The 13,521-nt window shown below is 36.0% G+C and overlaps 1 protein-coding gene across 4 annotated transcripts; it reads left to right on the top strand.

The window, feature by feature from the left end:
• The first annotated feature begins 1,589 nt into the window (after positions 1–1,589).
• Positions 1,590–13,092, top strand: si:dkey-33c12.4 (uncharacterized protein LOC560112 homolog). 4 transcript variants are annotated; one of them, XM_062996060.1, is made up of 19 exons: positions 2,106–2,149; positions 3,371–3,413; positions 4,309–4,343; positions 4,875–4,956; positions 5,404–5,555; positions 5,633–5,716; positions 5,799–5,867; positions 6,933–7,109; positions 7,199–7,348; positions 7,474–7,555; positions 7,636–7,726; positions 8,710–8,851; positions 8,940–9,044; positions 9,478–9,568; positions 9,654–9,789; positions 10,913–10,987; positions 11,709–11,811; positions 12,009–12,112; positions 12,265–13,092. In XM_062996060.1, the coding sequence occupies exons 1-19, from the start codon at positions 2,147–2,149 to the stop codon at positions 12,377–12,379; spliced, it is 1,839 nt and encodes a 612-aa protein (XP_062852130.1). In that variant the 5' UTR covers positions 2,106–2,146; the 3' UTR covers positions 12,380–13,092. The 4 variants fall into 4 exon arrangements, with proteins under 4 accessions (XP_062852133.1, XP_062852130.1, XP_062852132.1 ...); XM_062996063.1 differs by lacking the exons at positions 2,106–2,149; positions 3,371–3,413 and adding an exon at positions 1,590–1,604; XM_062996062.1 differs by lacking the exon at positions 4,875–4,956 and having other exon boundaries at positions 2,112–2,149.
• The last annotated feature ends 429 nt before the right edge of the window (positions 13,093–13,521 follow it).

Below are 13,521 nucleotides of genomic sequence, written 5' to 3'. Positions count from 1 at the left end.
GAGCATCCCTGCATGGAAAAGATAGATAGAGATAGATAGATAGTAAGGAGTATTGCTGCAATCAATATTTCCTGAACTTTGACTAAAAACAGGCCAAGACTTTTGCTAATATTTCAGCTAGAAGTCATGGTGTTTTCTTAGTTGTTCTAGCAGCAAATATGTGCCAAAATGTAGTTTTAAAATGACTAGTGTCTTCAATTTCACGAAATGCCAAAGACGACAAATAAACGGATCCTTGACCAAATCAATACTAACTTCTCACTTAAAGCCCAGATAACCAAACTGAAGCTCTCTTATACTGGATTCAGTATGAGGACAAGAAGAACCAATTTATTGGAAAAGACAATCATGCTTAAAAGAGTTGAAGATAAAAGAAGAAGAGTCAGACAGCAACTATGGATGGATACAATTGGAGAAACTTCGGATGAGCGGGCGGCACGGTGGCTCAGTGGGTAGCACTGTCACCTAACAGCAAGAAGGTCCTGGGTTCGATCCCCAGGTGGGGCGGTCTGTGTCCTTTCTGTGTGGAGTTGGCATGTTCTCCTCGTGTCCGCGTGGGTTTCCTCCCACAGTCCAAAGACATCCAAGTTAGGTCAATTGGAGATACAAAATTGTCCAAGACTGTCCGATATAACCTCGTGAACTGATGAACCTTGTGTAATGAGTAACTACCGTTCCTGTCATGAATGTAACCAAAGTGTAAAACATGACGTTAAAATCCTAATAAACAAACAAACTTTGGATGAGCCATTAAGAAGCCTGAAAACCAAAATAGAAGACAGGCTGTTCTGGAGAAACACTATCCATATGGTCACCAGGAGTCAGAATCAACTTGATAGTACTTAACAACAACTATCTTCACGCTTGTATTGGTATGCCATAGCATTTTTGTTTAATTACACAATGATCCCTTTTTTAACCTAGTTGATTATATATATTTGCAGGCAAACAAGAGATGGGTCTGGTCTCAGCAGACCTGCGGGTTCTACCTGGTGATTCGTTAATGCTGTATATACTTTAATAAACAGTTAATATAGTAACTTATATAAAACAGAAAAATAACATTGCTGTTGCTGCTCATCTACTTCTTCTGTGCTTTGCACATTCTACATACTACTCGACAGTTAGCGAGATTGCTCTGCTTTTCACTTCATTATGAATGAACACATGTTAGTGTTTTCAGATAACCGATGAACACCGGCTAGTCAGATAATATCTAAACTTCATCTGCACTTGTTGCTAACTGTCGTTAGCTAACTAAGTTATGCTTGTTTACTAGCTTTAAAACTGGCGGGAAACAAATAGTAAAAGACTAATGAATTTAACAAATAAAACATAATAATGAAAACACTCGCTGCTGTTAAAACAAGACTTTAATGTCAAAACAGACTTACCCTGTCAGCACTGTCTGCATCTACACCTTGCGCTAACGGCTCCATTGTTGTTTCTGCAGCTTTCTCGCGTTTCTAAGACAATAACTGACATTCTCGCGCATGCGCACATGAAATGTGGTTCTACCCCGGATCTGCGCAGATGCAGTTATTCAAATGTTAGTTGAGTCCGTTATGGTTAACAGACCCCATTCTAAAATGGCATAAACTCCGGTTAGTATAGTAATACTTTACCTGTTACTTTTAACTGGATATAAAGTGTTTAGCTGTATTTTATTTTGTGTTTAAATTACGCAGATAATTCAAATGACTTAAACAGCCTATTGAGTGGGAGTCGATAACCTATCTAGTCGATTCTTTAATCACTAAGGTTGTGAATTGAACGTCGACCCCAGAGCCTTTCATACGATTTTATCGAACCCTAAATAGGATTTACAGTCGCTACATTGAATATTTTATAATTTATAATATATATAGTTTTATATTTCAGCCCTAAAATAATGCAAAATCATGCAAAATCAAAAACAGACCCGCTTGCTTAGGCCAGCTCCAGGAGCACTGCATAACTGGCTGACCCTGCACTATGACCCCAGCTTTTAATCATATGCAAAAGTATACACAAAATTAATATATGGCTTCCTCTTTGAATAATACAGGTTCTGGTTGTATTTCTTGATGCAGTGGCAGACTGTGTTTAGTTTTTTTCCAAAGTACTCCAGAGCCCATGTGGATTAAACAATACCGCCTGAGGACTGATGGTAATGCACACTCATTCAGTTTCCCCTGACTCCTAGAATCTTTTTATGATATTATGAACTGTAGATGGTGAAAGACCTAAATTCTTTGCCTTCTTAAACTGAGAAACAAGAGAAAATCAGTTCTTTACTTCTCTGGCCTACTTTACCTTTTAAAAATCTTGAATCCGTCATTATAAAAAAAAAAAAAAGAAAATAGTAAGTTAAGTAAATTTTTAAGTGTAAAAACTTTAATACTAAACAGTTAATCAGTGGTCTTTAATTGTGTAAGATAGTGTCAACATTTAGTCTTCAAACATAAACATTTATTACAGTTTATACCACAGCACTGTTAAATCTGATAGGAATGACTGAAAAGGCAGGTATATTTTAACACATTCTGGTAATGTAATCTGATAATAAAGTCGCTCTCCGCTGAAGTCAGTGAAGTCACAGTAGCATGTTGTAGATTGTGTGCTGCACAACAATATGGTTCCTGAGACTGGGTTTTATATGTTTTACCTTCAGTCACTGTCTGTCTGCTTTCTCAGTCTCTGTGTGGGTTTTCTTTGGGACATCTGTGACTCTGAAATATTTTTTCCCTAAGAATCAGTGTAACCAAAGGTCTACCTTAATATAACCTACTTCACTTTTTCTAAACAATCCTGTGATCAGTGTTAAACAATGGTATATTCTGACTATGTGATTTGTGTGTATTCAACATGTTTAAAATATGACCCCATTTTTAAGATAATTTTTGATAACTATAAGACAATGCTGTGAGCATAATAAAGAAATGTAAGAGTCACTGAGAGATAGGAGAATGTAACAGAACCAAGGTCAACAGAAGAAAGACAAAGTATTCCAATAGAGATAGCGGTACCTGAAAAGCATATTTTATAGACAAAAGTAAACAGTGTTATGCAGAGAATGAAAACTGAAAATCAGAGTTAGAATCTATGGTACAGTGTAACAAATTAATAGGCAGAGAAGGGCAAAATAGCCCGCTCATTCTTAGGCTCCTTGGACTAACTCAGTTTATGTTTGGTTTCTTAAAAAAAAAACATTTATAAACTCATGGATTATTTTCTGCTACTCCAAGTGTGGACCTTTTATTCTGCTATTTTTTAAATTCAGATTTTCTCAGACACTCCAGTTTCCTTCAACCTATCTAAAATGTGTTGCTTGTTCACTGCAATATGAGTTCATGCAGTTGTATTCATTTCTGCATGTTTATTGACGAAGAACGAGAAGAAAGACACTCGAATGTCCAGGACAAAACTGCAGTGTGAGTTCATGCAATTTTTATTAATTTCTGGATGTTACCACGGTTGAAGCAGTGAGGTCAATAATTTAGCATTTCAGAATAACATTGTTACTCATTTAGTGCTACAGCGCGATTGCTGTAAAAAAAGTTCATCTGAAGAAAAAGTAGAACGAGCTTATTACTTTAGATGGATTGCTGTTTATATTGTAATAAATGAAGGTTAATATAATACATTTGTGTGTAAGTATCAAACACATTGTCTCGGTTTCTATTTTCTGGTAGTTTTAATGTTGGGTGGCGGTGGATAACAAATCTTGTATGGATGTAATGCGCATGCGCCGGCGCATGGCCGTGGTGTGGGTAAAGGTGAGAGGAATGAGGAAACGTGCGCAGTGTTTTCAGAATGCAAGAATAAAACAAAGGAACGCAGTCGTCGTTTTAAACATTTTTACTAAACTATAATTATACATATAAAATAAATATGTCCAGACATAGTCATTTTGGTAAGTACTAGCTAATTTACCTCTAGACAAAAACACCCGTTTGAGTTTTATCAAACTTTCTCTACCCTTGGGGCTGGTCGTAGCAAAGTAACTGCTTAGACTAGCTAATTTAAAATTAATTTAGAACTAAAATTGGAATAAATACTTACTATTATTGTTCTGGATTTTCTTTGTTTGGCTTCTAACTTCCTAGCTAAGAAGATATCTAAAGGCTAACTAGCTAGCTAGCTATCCAGCTGGAAAAAAGTTACATACAGTATTAATAATAGGGAACTTTTTAACACATAATCTCTAGTTTTTAGAGATCACGTGGTTATTAACAGGCTGTATTAGTACATTTAGTACACTTATTCACATTTGATGAATGTTTAATAACGTTTTTGGTAATTTTTTTTGTTATTTTTGTTCTCTAGATTTTTTCCAAAGTGGAAGACTTGTGCCGACCCGTGTAAGTATAATTATCTGCCAAATATTTAGTAGTTTTCCCCGTACATTTTCTGATTATCTGATTCGCTTGGGTAATCTTAACTACATTTTAGACATGATTTTGTTTATAACTGATGAGTCAAATTAAGAGTCCACCATCTGCTGGTTAACAGTGAGCAGTACTCGGTCTTTAAATGTAATACCTGGAGCAGTTTGTACTGTTGATTTACATTCTTGTGTTTACTTTTATAAAGTAAGTAAATGTGGGTGGATTCTTTTTTGTATGGCAGAGAACACGTTTATTTAATGACCTCCATTTACTTAATGTAAAAACGAATAATTTTTGGTTATTAAACTTAATTATGAGAATTACTGTACTTTACAATGCTCCTATTCCTGCCTTGCGCCCAGTGTTTCCTGGTTGAACCGAATCCACTGTGATCCTGACCAGGAGTGGTGCAAATGATGCAAGATTATGATGAGAATTTCCCCCTATTTATCAGATTGGTTTTGTACAACTGGGCTTATTTTACTCTCTTTTTATCATCTATAGGAGACCATGTTTGATTACATCAACTGGAGAGCTAATAGATCCGATTTAATATTTAATGCACTGTCTGCTGGTTATGAACTTGGTAAACGCTTTCATCTTTCTTAATGTTTGATTACCTGCAATTTATTTCATTTGTTTATATACTAAAAATCACAACAAATTGTCAGTGAAAGTAAAGATCCCAAGTACATATTAGACCTTGAATAATATTTAGCCTAATTAATAATCTCTATAATCTCTATGTAGAAGCATCTTGTTTTATTTTTCATTTTACAAACATCTGCTGTATATTTATTGTTATGGTTCATTTAAAGACTTACTCATATGTACGTCTGCAGGTATGATGTGTGTTTGTGTACTGAGTGAAACAGGATTTCTGGAGGCACTGTTAACAATTTGTAAAACTGGCATTAATTACTGGCCCCAGCAGTTATTTACTTCCAGCTGGGGATTTTGATTTATTTTAGACTAAGGATATTATTTTGATATACTTTGGTGTAAGGGTTTCATCCTGTACATTTTTTTTCAGGTCTTGACTACGATGTATTGACATCTGATGAGGACGAAGATGATTTTTCGAATTCTCACCAAAATAGATACTGTGGTTTTCCTCAAAACTTTCTAGAAAGAAAACATCTGCCTTCAACATCATTTAGAGGTGTTAAATCCATCACACAAGAGGTTAGACATTTATACATATGATGCTCTTACATTTGTGCTCTCTGGGTAGGTTTCATGTGTGATTTTTCATTTTTTAGGAGGCTGAAATAAATGCTAAAAAACTTGTAGACGAAGAAGAAAAACTTAAGAAAAAAGCTGAGAAGAAAAAACAAAAAAAGATGGTATGCAATGCTAAGACAACAAACCTTCATTTTGTCTAAGTATTAAAAATGTTTGAATACACACTCGTCTTGTTTTTAACAGAGGCAGCGGGAAAGACGTCGGCTAGAAAAATTAGAGAAAGAAAATGCAGATAAAGCTAGTGACGACCAGGTTTGATAACATGACATTTTAATTATTACATAACCAGTATCTTTTGGTAATTTCATTAATAAAACATACAGATGAGATTAGTTGCAGTCAAATTTTTTCAGCTACCTTTGCAAAATAACAAACAAACAAATCAAACAAGAATAATGTCATAGCTCTACACAACTAATGTAACAAGTGGTTTCTCCAAATTGAACACAAAATGCCACTTTTAATGACTACTGCAGTCTCCAAATTATTTAATCATTTCATGACAAGTGTCTTTAGTGCTGTTATGACTTGCTGCAAACGTGATGCATAGCCAGACACCAGCGTCTGGCAGCATTCCTGAGGAATCTTAGCCCATTCCTTATTGGCAATGGCTTCCAGTTCACTAATATTCTTAGGTTTGCATTCAGCAACCACCTTTTTCAAATCCCACCAAGATTTTCTATGAAGTTTAAATCAGGTAATTGTGAAATCAAGCCTTGAGGTATGCTTGGGGGTCATTATCCTATTGGAAGGTAATTATCGTATAATATGTGCCTTACTGTGCAAACTGAAACCTCAATGCCTGCTGCCAAATCTTGCTGCAGGTCTTTTGCAGTTACTTGAAAATTTTTGTTCACCTGTGTCCACAGAAATCTGGTGCCAGCTGGTGATAGCTTCCTCTTTCTGCCACATTCAGATAGTGAAGCAAGTGTTCCTTTAACTTTGAACTTGTGAACTGTGCTATAGGAACACTCAGTGCCTTTGCTACCCTTTTGTGCAAGGCAATTATCTCTTTTCTCTTTACTTTTTGGGTAGCTCTTTTGACTTAGCCCTGTTTCTAACATGCAGTCAAACCTTACAGTCAACAAACTCCTAGCCAGTCCAGGTATTTGACGTGTTTTATCTCAAGCACACGGCTGATTTTGTGTTCACTTTGTAGAAATCACTTGTTATATTAGTTGTGTTAAGCTTTTAAATGGTTCTTGTTTAATTTTATTTATTGCAAACAGCTGAAAGATTGTACATTTTGTTAATAAGGGTTGAATAATAATGTAAACAAAAGTAAAAGTAACTTTTGACTTTCTCTTTTTTACATAGGATAATCCTGATCCAGTTGAAACTAAAGTTGCTGAAAAAGAAAGTGAAAATAAGAATAAAACAAGTAACAAGGCACCACCTGACCCTGGTCCCCATAGCACTTCTGTAGCTTCAGAGAGCAGTGAAAGTGACGAAGAGGAAGAGGATGATCGAGAAAGTGTCGGTGATGAACCAGAGGTTTGTGTTGGTTACAGACAAATTGTTCTTATGTTTTAATATGAAGCTAATGGTAGAATGCTGTAATTGAGATAAATTGTATGTTTCAGGAGCTAGACATGAACAGCTGGTTTGTGACCAATGCAGCAGCCATAGCAAAACGCAAACAAAAACTTAAGCATGACAGGAAAGACAAAAAAGCGGAGAACTTCAAGAAGCATGTGCCAGAGGAAAAAGAAACAGAAGATTCTTGGAATGAGGTTTAAAACAAAATAGATTTTTAATAAAAAACTGTCAATTGAAAGCCTTAAATAATAATAAAAAAAAAAAAAACTAATTTTTATGCTAATGGAATGCTAAATTTTATTAATTGTCCTGTTTTCAGTACACAAGCCAGGCTGCGTCAGGGGACGTATCATCAGAAGAGAAAGTGAAAGACCCAGTTACTAAAAGCACAGAGCTGGCAGGTAAGTGACTTCTTTTAAAATATATATTCAGGTGCAAATTTGTCATAATTGCTAAGTTTGTTTATGTTTTTTACTTATAGTGATTGGCAACACGTATGCTCAGTCAGGAAAGTTGGAAATGGCTGTAATGTATTTTACTCAAGCTATAAAACACAACCCTCAGGAGTTTAAGTAAGTATAACACGTGCATTGACTAACATTCTCCAATGCATGACAAAATGATGTAAATTTGGGACCAGCCAGTGAAAAAGTGCACAGCAGCACATTTAAGCTTACTGTCTTCAATTAAATGATTAGATATAAAATTCTTGTTTGAAATGGCCAGTTTGTATATGCTCAATTCCCCTTGTGCCTGGCAGTGGTGAGCTAGCATGTTAGACTGATGCACTATAACTGTATATGACTCAGTGGGAGTTAGTTCGGAATTGTAAAATTTTCTGTGTACGTTTAGGCTGTTTAGATGAAGTTGGACAATGTGGGATTGAAGTTTACTCCCAACACTTAAAAAACAAAAACTTGAAACAGACAGTACTGTATAAATTATTTTAGGTCCTAAAACATTTTTATATAAGACAAAAGCAAGATGCGTAGAGACAAGAAATCCATCAACTAGACTGTGTGGGAAAAGGAATTGCCCCTTTAGTTACAGTTAGCAGTTAAGATTTAATTGATGATTGAGTTTTATTAGATTAGACACGCCAGGCTTTATTACAGCTCTGTTCAATTAAAGCATAATTTAAATAGAACCTTTGCAGCATTGGGCTAAAAGGCATTGACGAGCAAGTACTCTCTTACTAATTATATGGGGGATACTAGAGTTAAAAATATTAAATTATTAATAATAAATAAATAAGTTATTAAAATAATAATGTAGAAACCATACTCTGAAACCTTTTATTATAATTATTTTGAGCACCATTCAAATCAAGATTTTAATTGGAACAGGAACACCTTTTGTAGATTTAAATGATTTAAATAATGAACAACGAATGACTAAAATCGACATCTGAATGTTAATGTTTTTGCTCACTATGTTTGTTAAAATTACTGTACTAGATTAGTTCTACATTGATGGTTTGGGCAGAGACAGCAGTGCCTGTATGTTTACTGTGGTTTATTTCAGTATGCTAGTACTAATTATACGCCTTTCACAGGTTGTTTGGGAATCGCTCCTTCTGTTATGAGAAAATGCAGCAGTATGAAAAGGCTTTAACAGATGCAGATATTGCTCTCTCATTAAATCCAACATGGATTAAGGGGCTCTACAGAAAAGGAAGAGCACTAGTAGGGCTTAAGGTATGATTGTTGCTGCAATACATTTACTAATAATAGGTAAAAAAAAAACATAATCTACTCATATCACACTTTTTCTCTTGTATTTTAGAAATACTATGAGGCTGGGTTGACTTATAAGGAAGTTTTAAAGTTGGACAGCTCCTGTAGAGATGCTGCTCATGAGCTTTTTCGTGTGAATATAATGCAGTTAATGGTAAGTAAGAATGTGTTTCTGTTAGAAGGTGCATGCATATTATGAATAATAACTGTACAGTCATGGTCATTTATTCCATTAGTTTGGATTGTATCAGCATCTATCCAGCAAACATTGATTTTTTATAAACAGGCAAGCCGGTTAATGTTTAAATGTCAAATATAATTGTATACTTTGCCCTTTTGTTGGAAAGCACAGTATTTAGAAAATGCAGGCACACAGCTTTTGCATTATTTCCAAATAGCCTTGTTTAAATAGCCAAAGATTGGTTGTGGTTTTGGAAGGCCAATATTGTAATAAATGTAAAACATATAACATGCTTAAAATACCTACAAATGCTAATGCTCATTTTTTTTTAAAGAATTTCTTTTTTATTTCAATTTCACTTTTGTTAGTAAATGTTAATCATTCTGTTGCTTTGGGTCCTCTACAGGATATGGGCTACACAAGAGAGCAAAGTTCAAATTCTCTGATCATACATGGAACTTTAGAAAAAGCTTTAGAAGTGCTCTCTGAATTACATGGTGAGACCATCTCTGCTTATACAGACTTCTTTCTGAGTTTACACACACTTTCTGTTTTTTTATGACCTTTACTTTATCTTTGTAGGTAATATGGCACCTCCTCATCCCCCCAGAGAGGAGAATGTTTGTCCAGAGTTAAAAACCCAACCTCTTAAAGCTCCACTTCAAACAGTTTCACAAAACCAGCATAGAGTTAGCGCTGGCCCCACACCAGCACTACCGTAAGAACTAACACTTGATACATGAATACTTCAACTAGAGCATATTTCACATTAAAATCTAACCAAGTCTACTGAATTGCTGGCATATCGCTGCTCAAAACAGTGATCTGCCACAAAACTATTGTTTATCTGTTCTACATAAACGTTAACTGTTAAGTGTAAGTTAAAACTACCTGTTTTTTTGCAAGTAAACACTGATTCTGTAGATTCCACTTATATTACTTACCATAACATCAGCCATAACATTAAAACCACCTCCTTGTTTTTACAAGCTCCACTTACCATATGGAAGCACTTTGTAGTTCTACAATTACTGACTGTAGTCCATCTGTTTCTCTGGCTATTCTCTATTTTTTAGCCTGCTTTTACCCTGTTCTTCAATGGTCAGGACTCTCACAGGACCACTACAGAGTAGGTATTATTTGGGTAGTGGGTCATTCTCAGCACTGCAGTGACACTGACATGGTGGTGGTGTGTTAGTGTGTGTTGTGCTGGTATGAGTGGATAAGACACAGAAATGCTGATGGAGTTTTTAAACACCTCACTGTCACTGCTGGACTGAGAATAGTCCACCAACCTAAAACATTCAGCCAACAGTGCCCCATAGGCAGTGTCCTGTGACCACTGATAAAGGTCTAGAAGATGACCAACTCAAACAGCTGCAATAGATAAGCGATTATCTCTGACTTTACATCTACAAGGTGGACCAACTAGGTAGGAGTGTCTAATAGAGTGGACAGTGAGTGGACACGGTATTTAAAAACTCCAGCAGCGCTGCTGTGTCTGATCCACTCATACCAGCACAACACACACTAACACACCACCACCATGTCTATGTCACTGCAGTGCTGAGAATGACCCACCACCCAAATAATACCTGCTCTGTGGTGGTCCTGACCATTGAAGAACAGGGTGAAAGCAGTCTAAAAAGGTATGTAGAGAAACAGATGTATTACAGTCAGTAATTGTAGAACTACAAAGTGCTTCTATATGGTAAGTGGAGCTGAAAAAATGGACAGTGGGTATAGAAACAAGGAGGTGGTTTTAATGTTATGGCTGATCGTGTATATTTCTCTGTTTGTGTGTAATATATGTCTAATAGTTGTTTACCTATGTTGTTTAGAGAGTTCTTTCCCATTTGGGTTGGGGATTTAGTGCCTGCTTTATCAGAGTCAAAGCTTCATGAGCTCTTTAGACCGTAAGTACAGTCTCATTTCACAGCAGCTGGCTGTTTTCAACTTCACTGTATAAAGAGCTTCTGTATTTTAAAGTAAAACATTGCATGACATTTAACAGAAGCTTTTATCCAAAGACTTGGAGAAGTGACTAAAACATTGCAGGCAATCGAGGATTAAAAGGCTTGCTCAAATGCCTATCGTTGGCAACTTGTCGGTGGTGGGGCTTGAACCAGCAACCTTCTGATCACTAGTCCAGTCTTTTTACCTTAAAGCTATTCTTCTTCTTCTTCTTTCGGCTTTTTCCCTTTTTCAGGGGTCGCCACAGCGAGTCATCCTCATGATCGCTCATTGATTTGGCACAATTTTTACGCCGGATGCCCTTCCTGACACAACCCTCCCTAATTTATCCGGGCTTGGGACCGGCACTACAATGCACTAGTGCATCTAGCGGCTAGGTATCTATAGGACAATTCAGTGTTTCCAATTAACCTGGTGGCATGTTTTTGGACTGTGGGAGGAAACCGGAGTACCCGGAGGAAACCCACGCGGACACGGGGAGAACATGCAAACTCCGCACAGAAAGGACCCGGACCGCCCCACCTGGGGATTGAACCCAGGACCTTCTTGTTGTGAGGCGACAGTGCTACCCACTAAGCCCACCTTAAAGCTATTCTAACCACTTAAAATAAAGAAGCTAAACTGTTGACTTGTTTCTTTTTTTCTTGTGTTATTTGAAAACAGGTTTGGGTCAGTATATAGTGTAAAATTGCTGTCTGGAAAACGGTGTGCTTTTGTCAACTACACCAGAAAAGAAGATTGTGAGAAAGCAATTAACAATTTGAATGTGAGTGTCTAGTTGATTATTCTAATCCTTATTTTTTGTTGTATTACACGCTTAAGATAAAAATGAATTAAATATTACTTTTTCCTTAGATATTGCACATTATATCCCCTTAGCAACAATGTAAAAAATCACTGATGGTTAACAATATGTGGAAGTAGAATTTTTTTAATTAATTAATTCCTTCATTTATTTTTTAGGGCTATCATGTTGCTGGGACCTGTCTCACAGTGCGTTACCCTGACAGAATTCACACACATCTTGGTGCATCCAAAACTGCATCAACCGACATAGGGGTCCCTAAGTAAGTAAACACAGTGTTTTTTTTCTCAGCAGTTGATTACAATGTGTTCTAGTTGTATTTAAAGACTAGTTTTCTGCTCCTATGTTTAACATACTTTTTTTTTTATTATGCTCTTTTTACAATTGTCGCATTTTTTTTTTTCTTTTTTGCAGCAAACTTCCTGATGAGTGTTTTTTCTGGAGAACAACTGGCTGCATTAAAAATAACCGCTGCCCCTACAAACATGTACCAGAAAACAAGGGTGTTGATCGTCCCAAAGCTAAATAATAAAAGCATCCCACAAGCTGTCAGGATTCTTTTAGTTCAAATATATATCAAACTAAACCACATACATACATATATAAACTAATGACTTTGTACATCATTAAACTTTGATTTAATGGTGCATTGGATAGAATTTTGGCTCTCTTGGTTACAATGAAAACAGCAGCAAATTGTCTTTAATCCCAATCAACTACAGTATTAAAATGTGCTTGCTATTTAGCAAGAGATGTTTGTATGTATGAGCAGTACAGATTATGGTGTTGTGACTGGTTCTTGGGTGCATCCCTGTAACATGAATGACAATAGAAACGTAAACGAGCCAGCTGCAGTTGTTTTAGACAAACTTTGATTACATTTTATTTTAAAGATTATTCTGTTATCTAGTTAATTCCAGCTTGTTTGCAATAGTAAGAGCAATAAAACTTTGACCAGTTCACCTTCACTTACAAGTAACTGAATTTTATTTTACTTTTAGCTATTTAAAAAAATAAATAAATCTTTAAATAGTTCATTTAGATAGCATTTACTGTCTTAAAGATTATAGGAGGGAATTGGGTCTGAAATGCCCTCTACAATAATTTCTAGCTGCTTTCTGTGCAGATTTAAAATTTTCTTTCTGGTGTTTTATTTTTATTGGATAAATGCAGGATGACCATCAGTATCTTTATAGGTCATTAAAATTACCTGATATGTATGTAATAAACAAGTAAAACACTGCTTCCTGTTTTCCTTTATCTAATAGTAAATTCTCTTAAATGCAAGGTCTCTTGTGCTATTAGAATCAGAAGTGGGTAGCACTGTCACCTCACAGCAAGAAGGTCCTGGGTTCGATCACAAGGTGGGGCAGTCTGGGTACTTTCTTTGTGAAGTTTGCATGTTCTCCCCATGTTCGTGTGGGTTTCCTCTGGGTGCTCCGGTTTCCTCCCACAGTCTAAAGACTTGCAAGCGAGGAGAATTGGAGACACTAAATTGTCCAAGACTGTGTTTGATATAACCTTGTGAACGGATGAACCATGTGTAATGAGTAACTACCGTGTATGAATGTAACCAAAGTGTAAAACATGACTTTTAAATCCCAATAAACAAACTAACTGCAAAACTACAGAATTACAATTCTGCTTTGTGTTCTCCATAAAGGTACAATA

The sequence above is a fragment of the Trichomycterus rosablanca genome, chromosome 5, assembly GCF_030014385.1.
Source record: "Trichomycterus rosablanca isolate fTriRos1 chromosome 5, fTriRos1.hap1, whole genome shotgun sequence".
In the NCBI taxonomy this organism is placed as follows: Eukaryota; Metazoa; Chordata; class Actinopteri; order Siluriformes; family Trichomycteridae; genus Trichomycterus; species Trichomycterus rosablanca.
This window is presented reverse-complemented; position numbering and strand designations above follow the sequence as displayed.

What these genes read in the sequence shown, in the direction of transcription:
- si:dkey-33c12.4 (XM_062996060.1), top strand. An exon ending in TAAAAGCACAGAGCTGGCAG is followed by an intron (nt 7,556 to 7,635) that starts GTAAGTGACTTC and finishes TTTTACTTATAG; the next exon opens with TGATTGGCAACACGTATGCT. An exon ending in CTTCATGAGCTCTTTAGACC is followed by an intron (nt 10,988 to 11,708) that starts GTAAGTACAGTC and finishes ATTTGAAAACAG; the next exon opens with GTTTGGGTCAGTATATAGTG.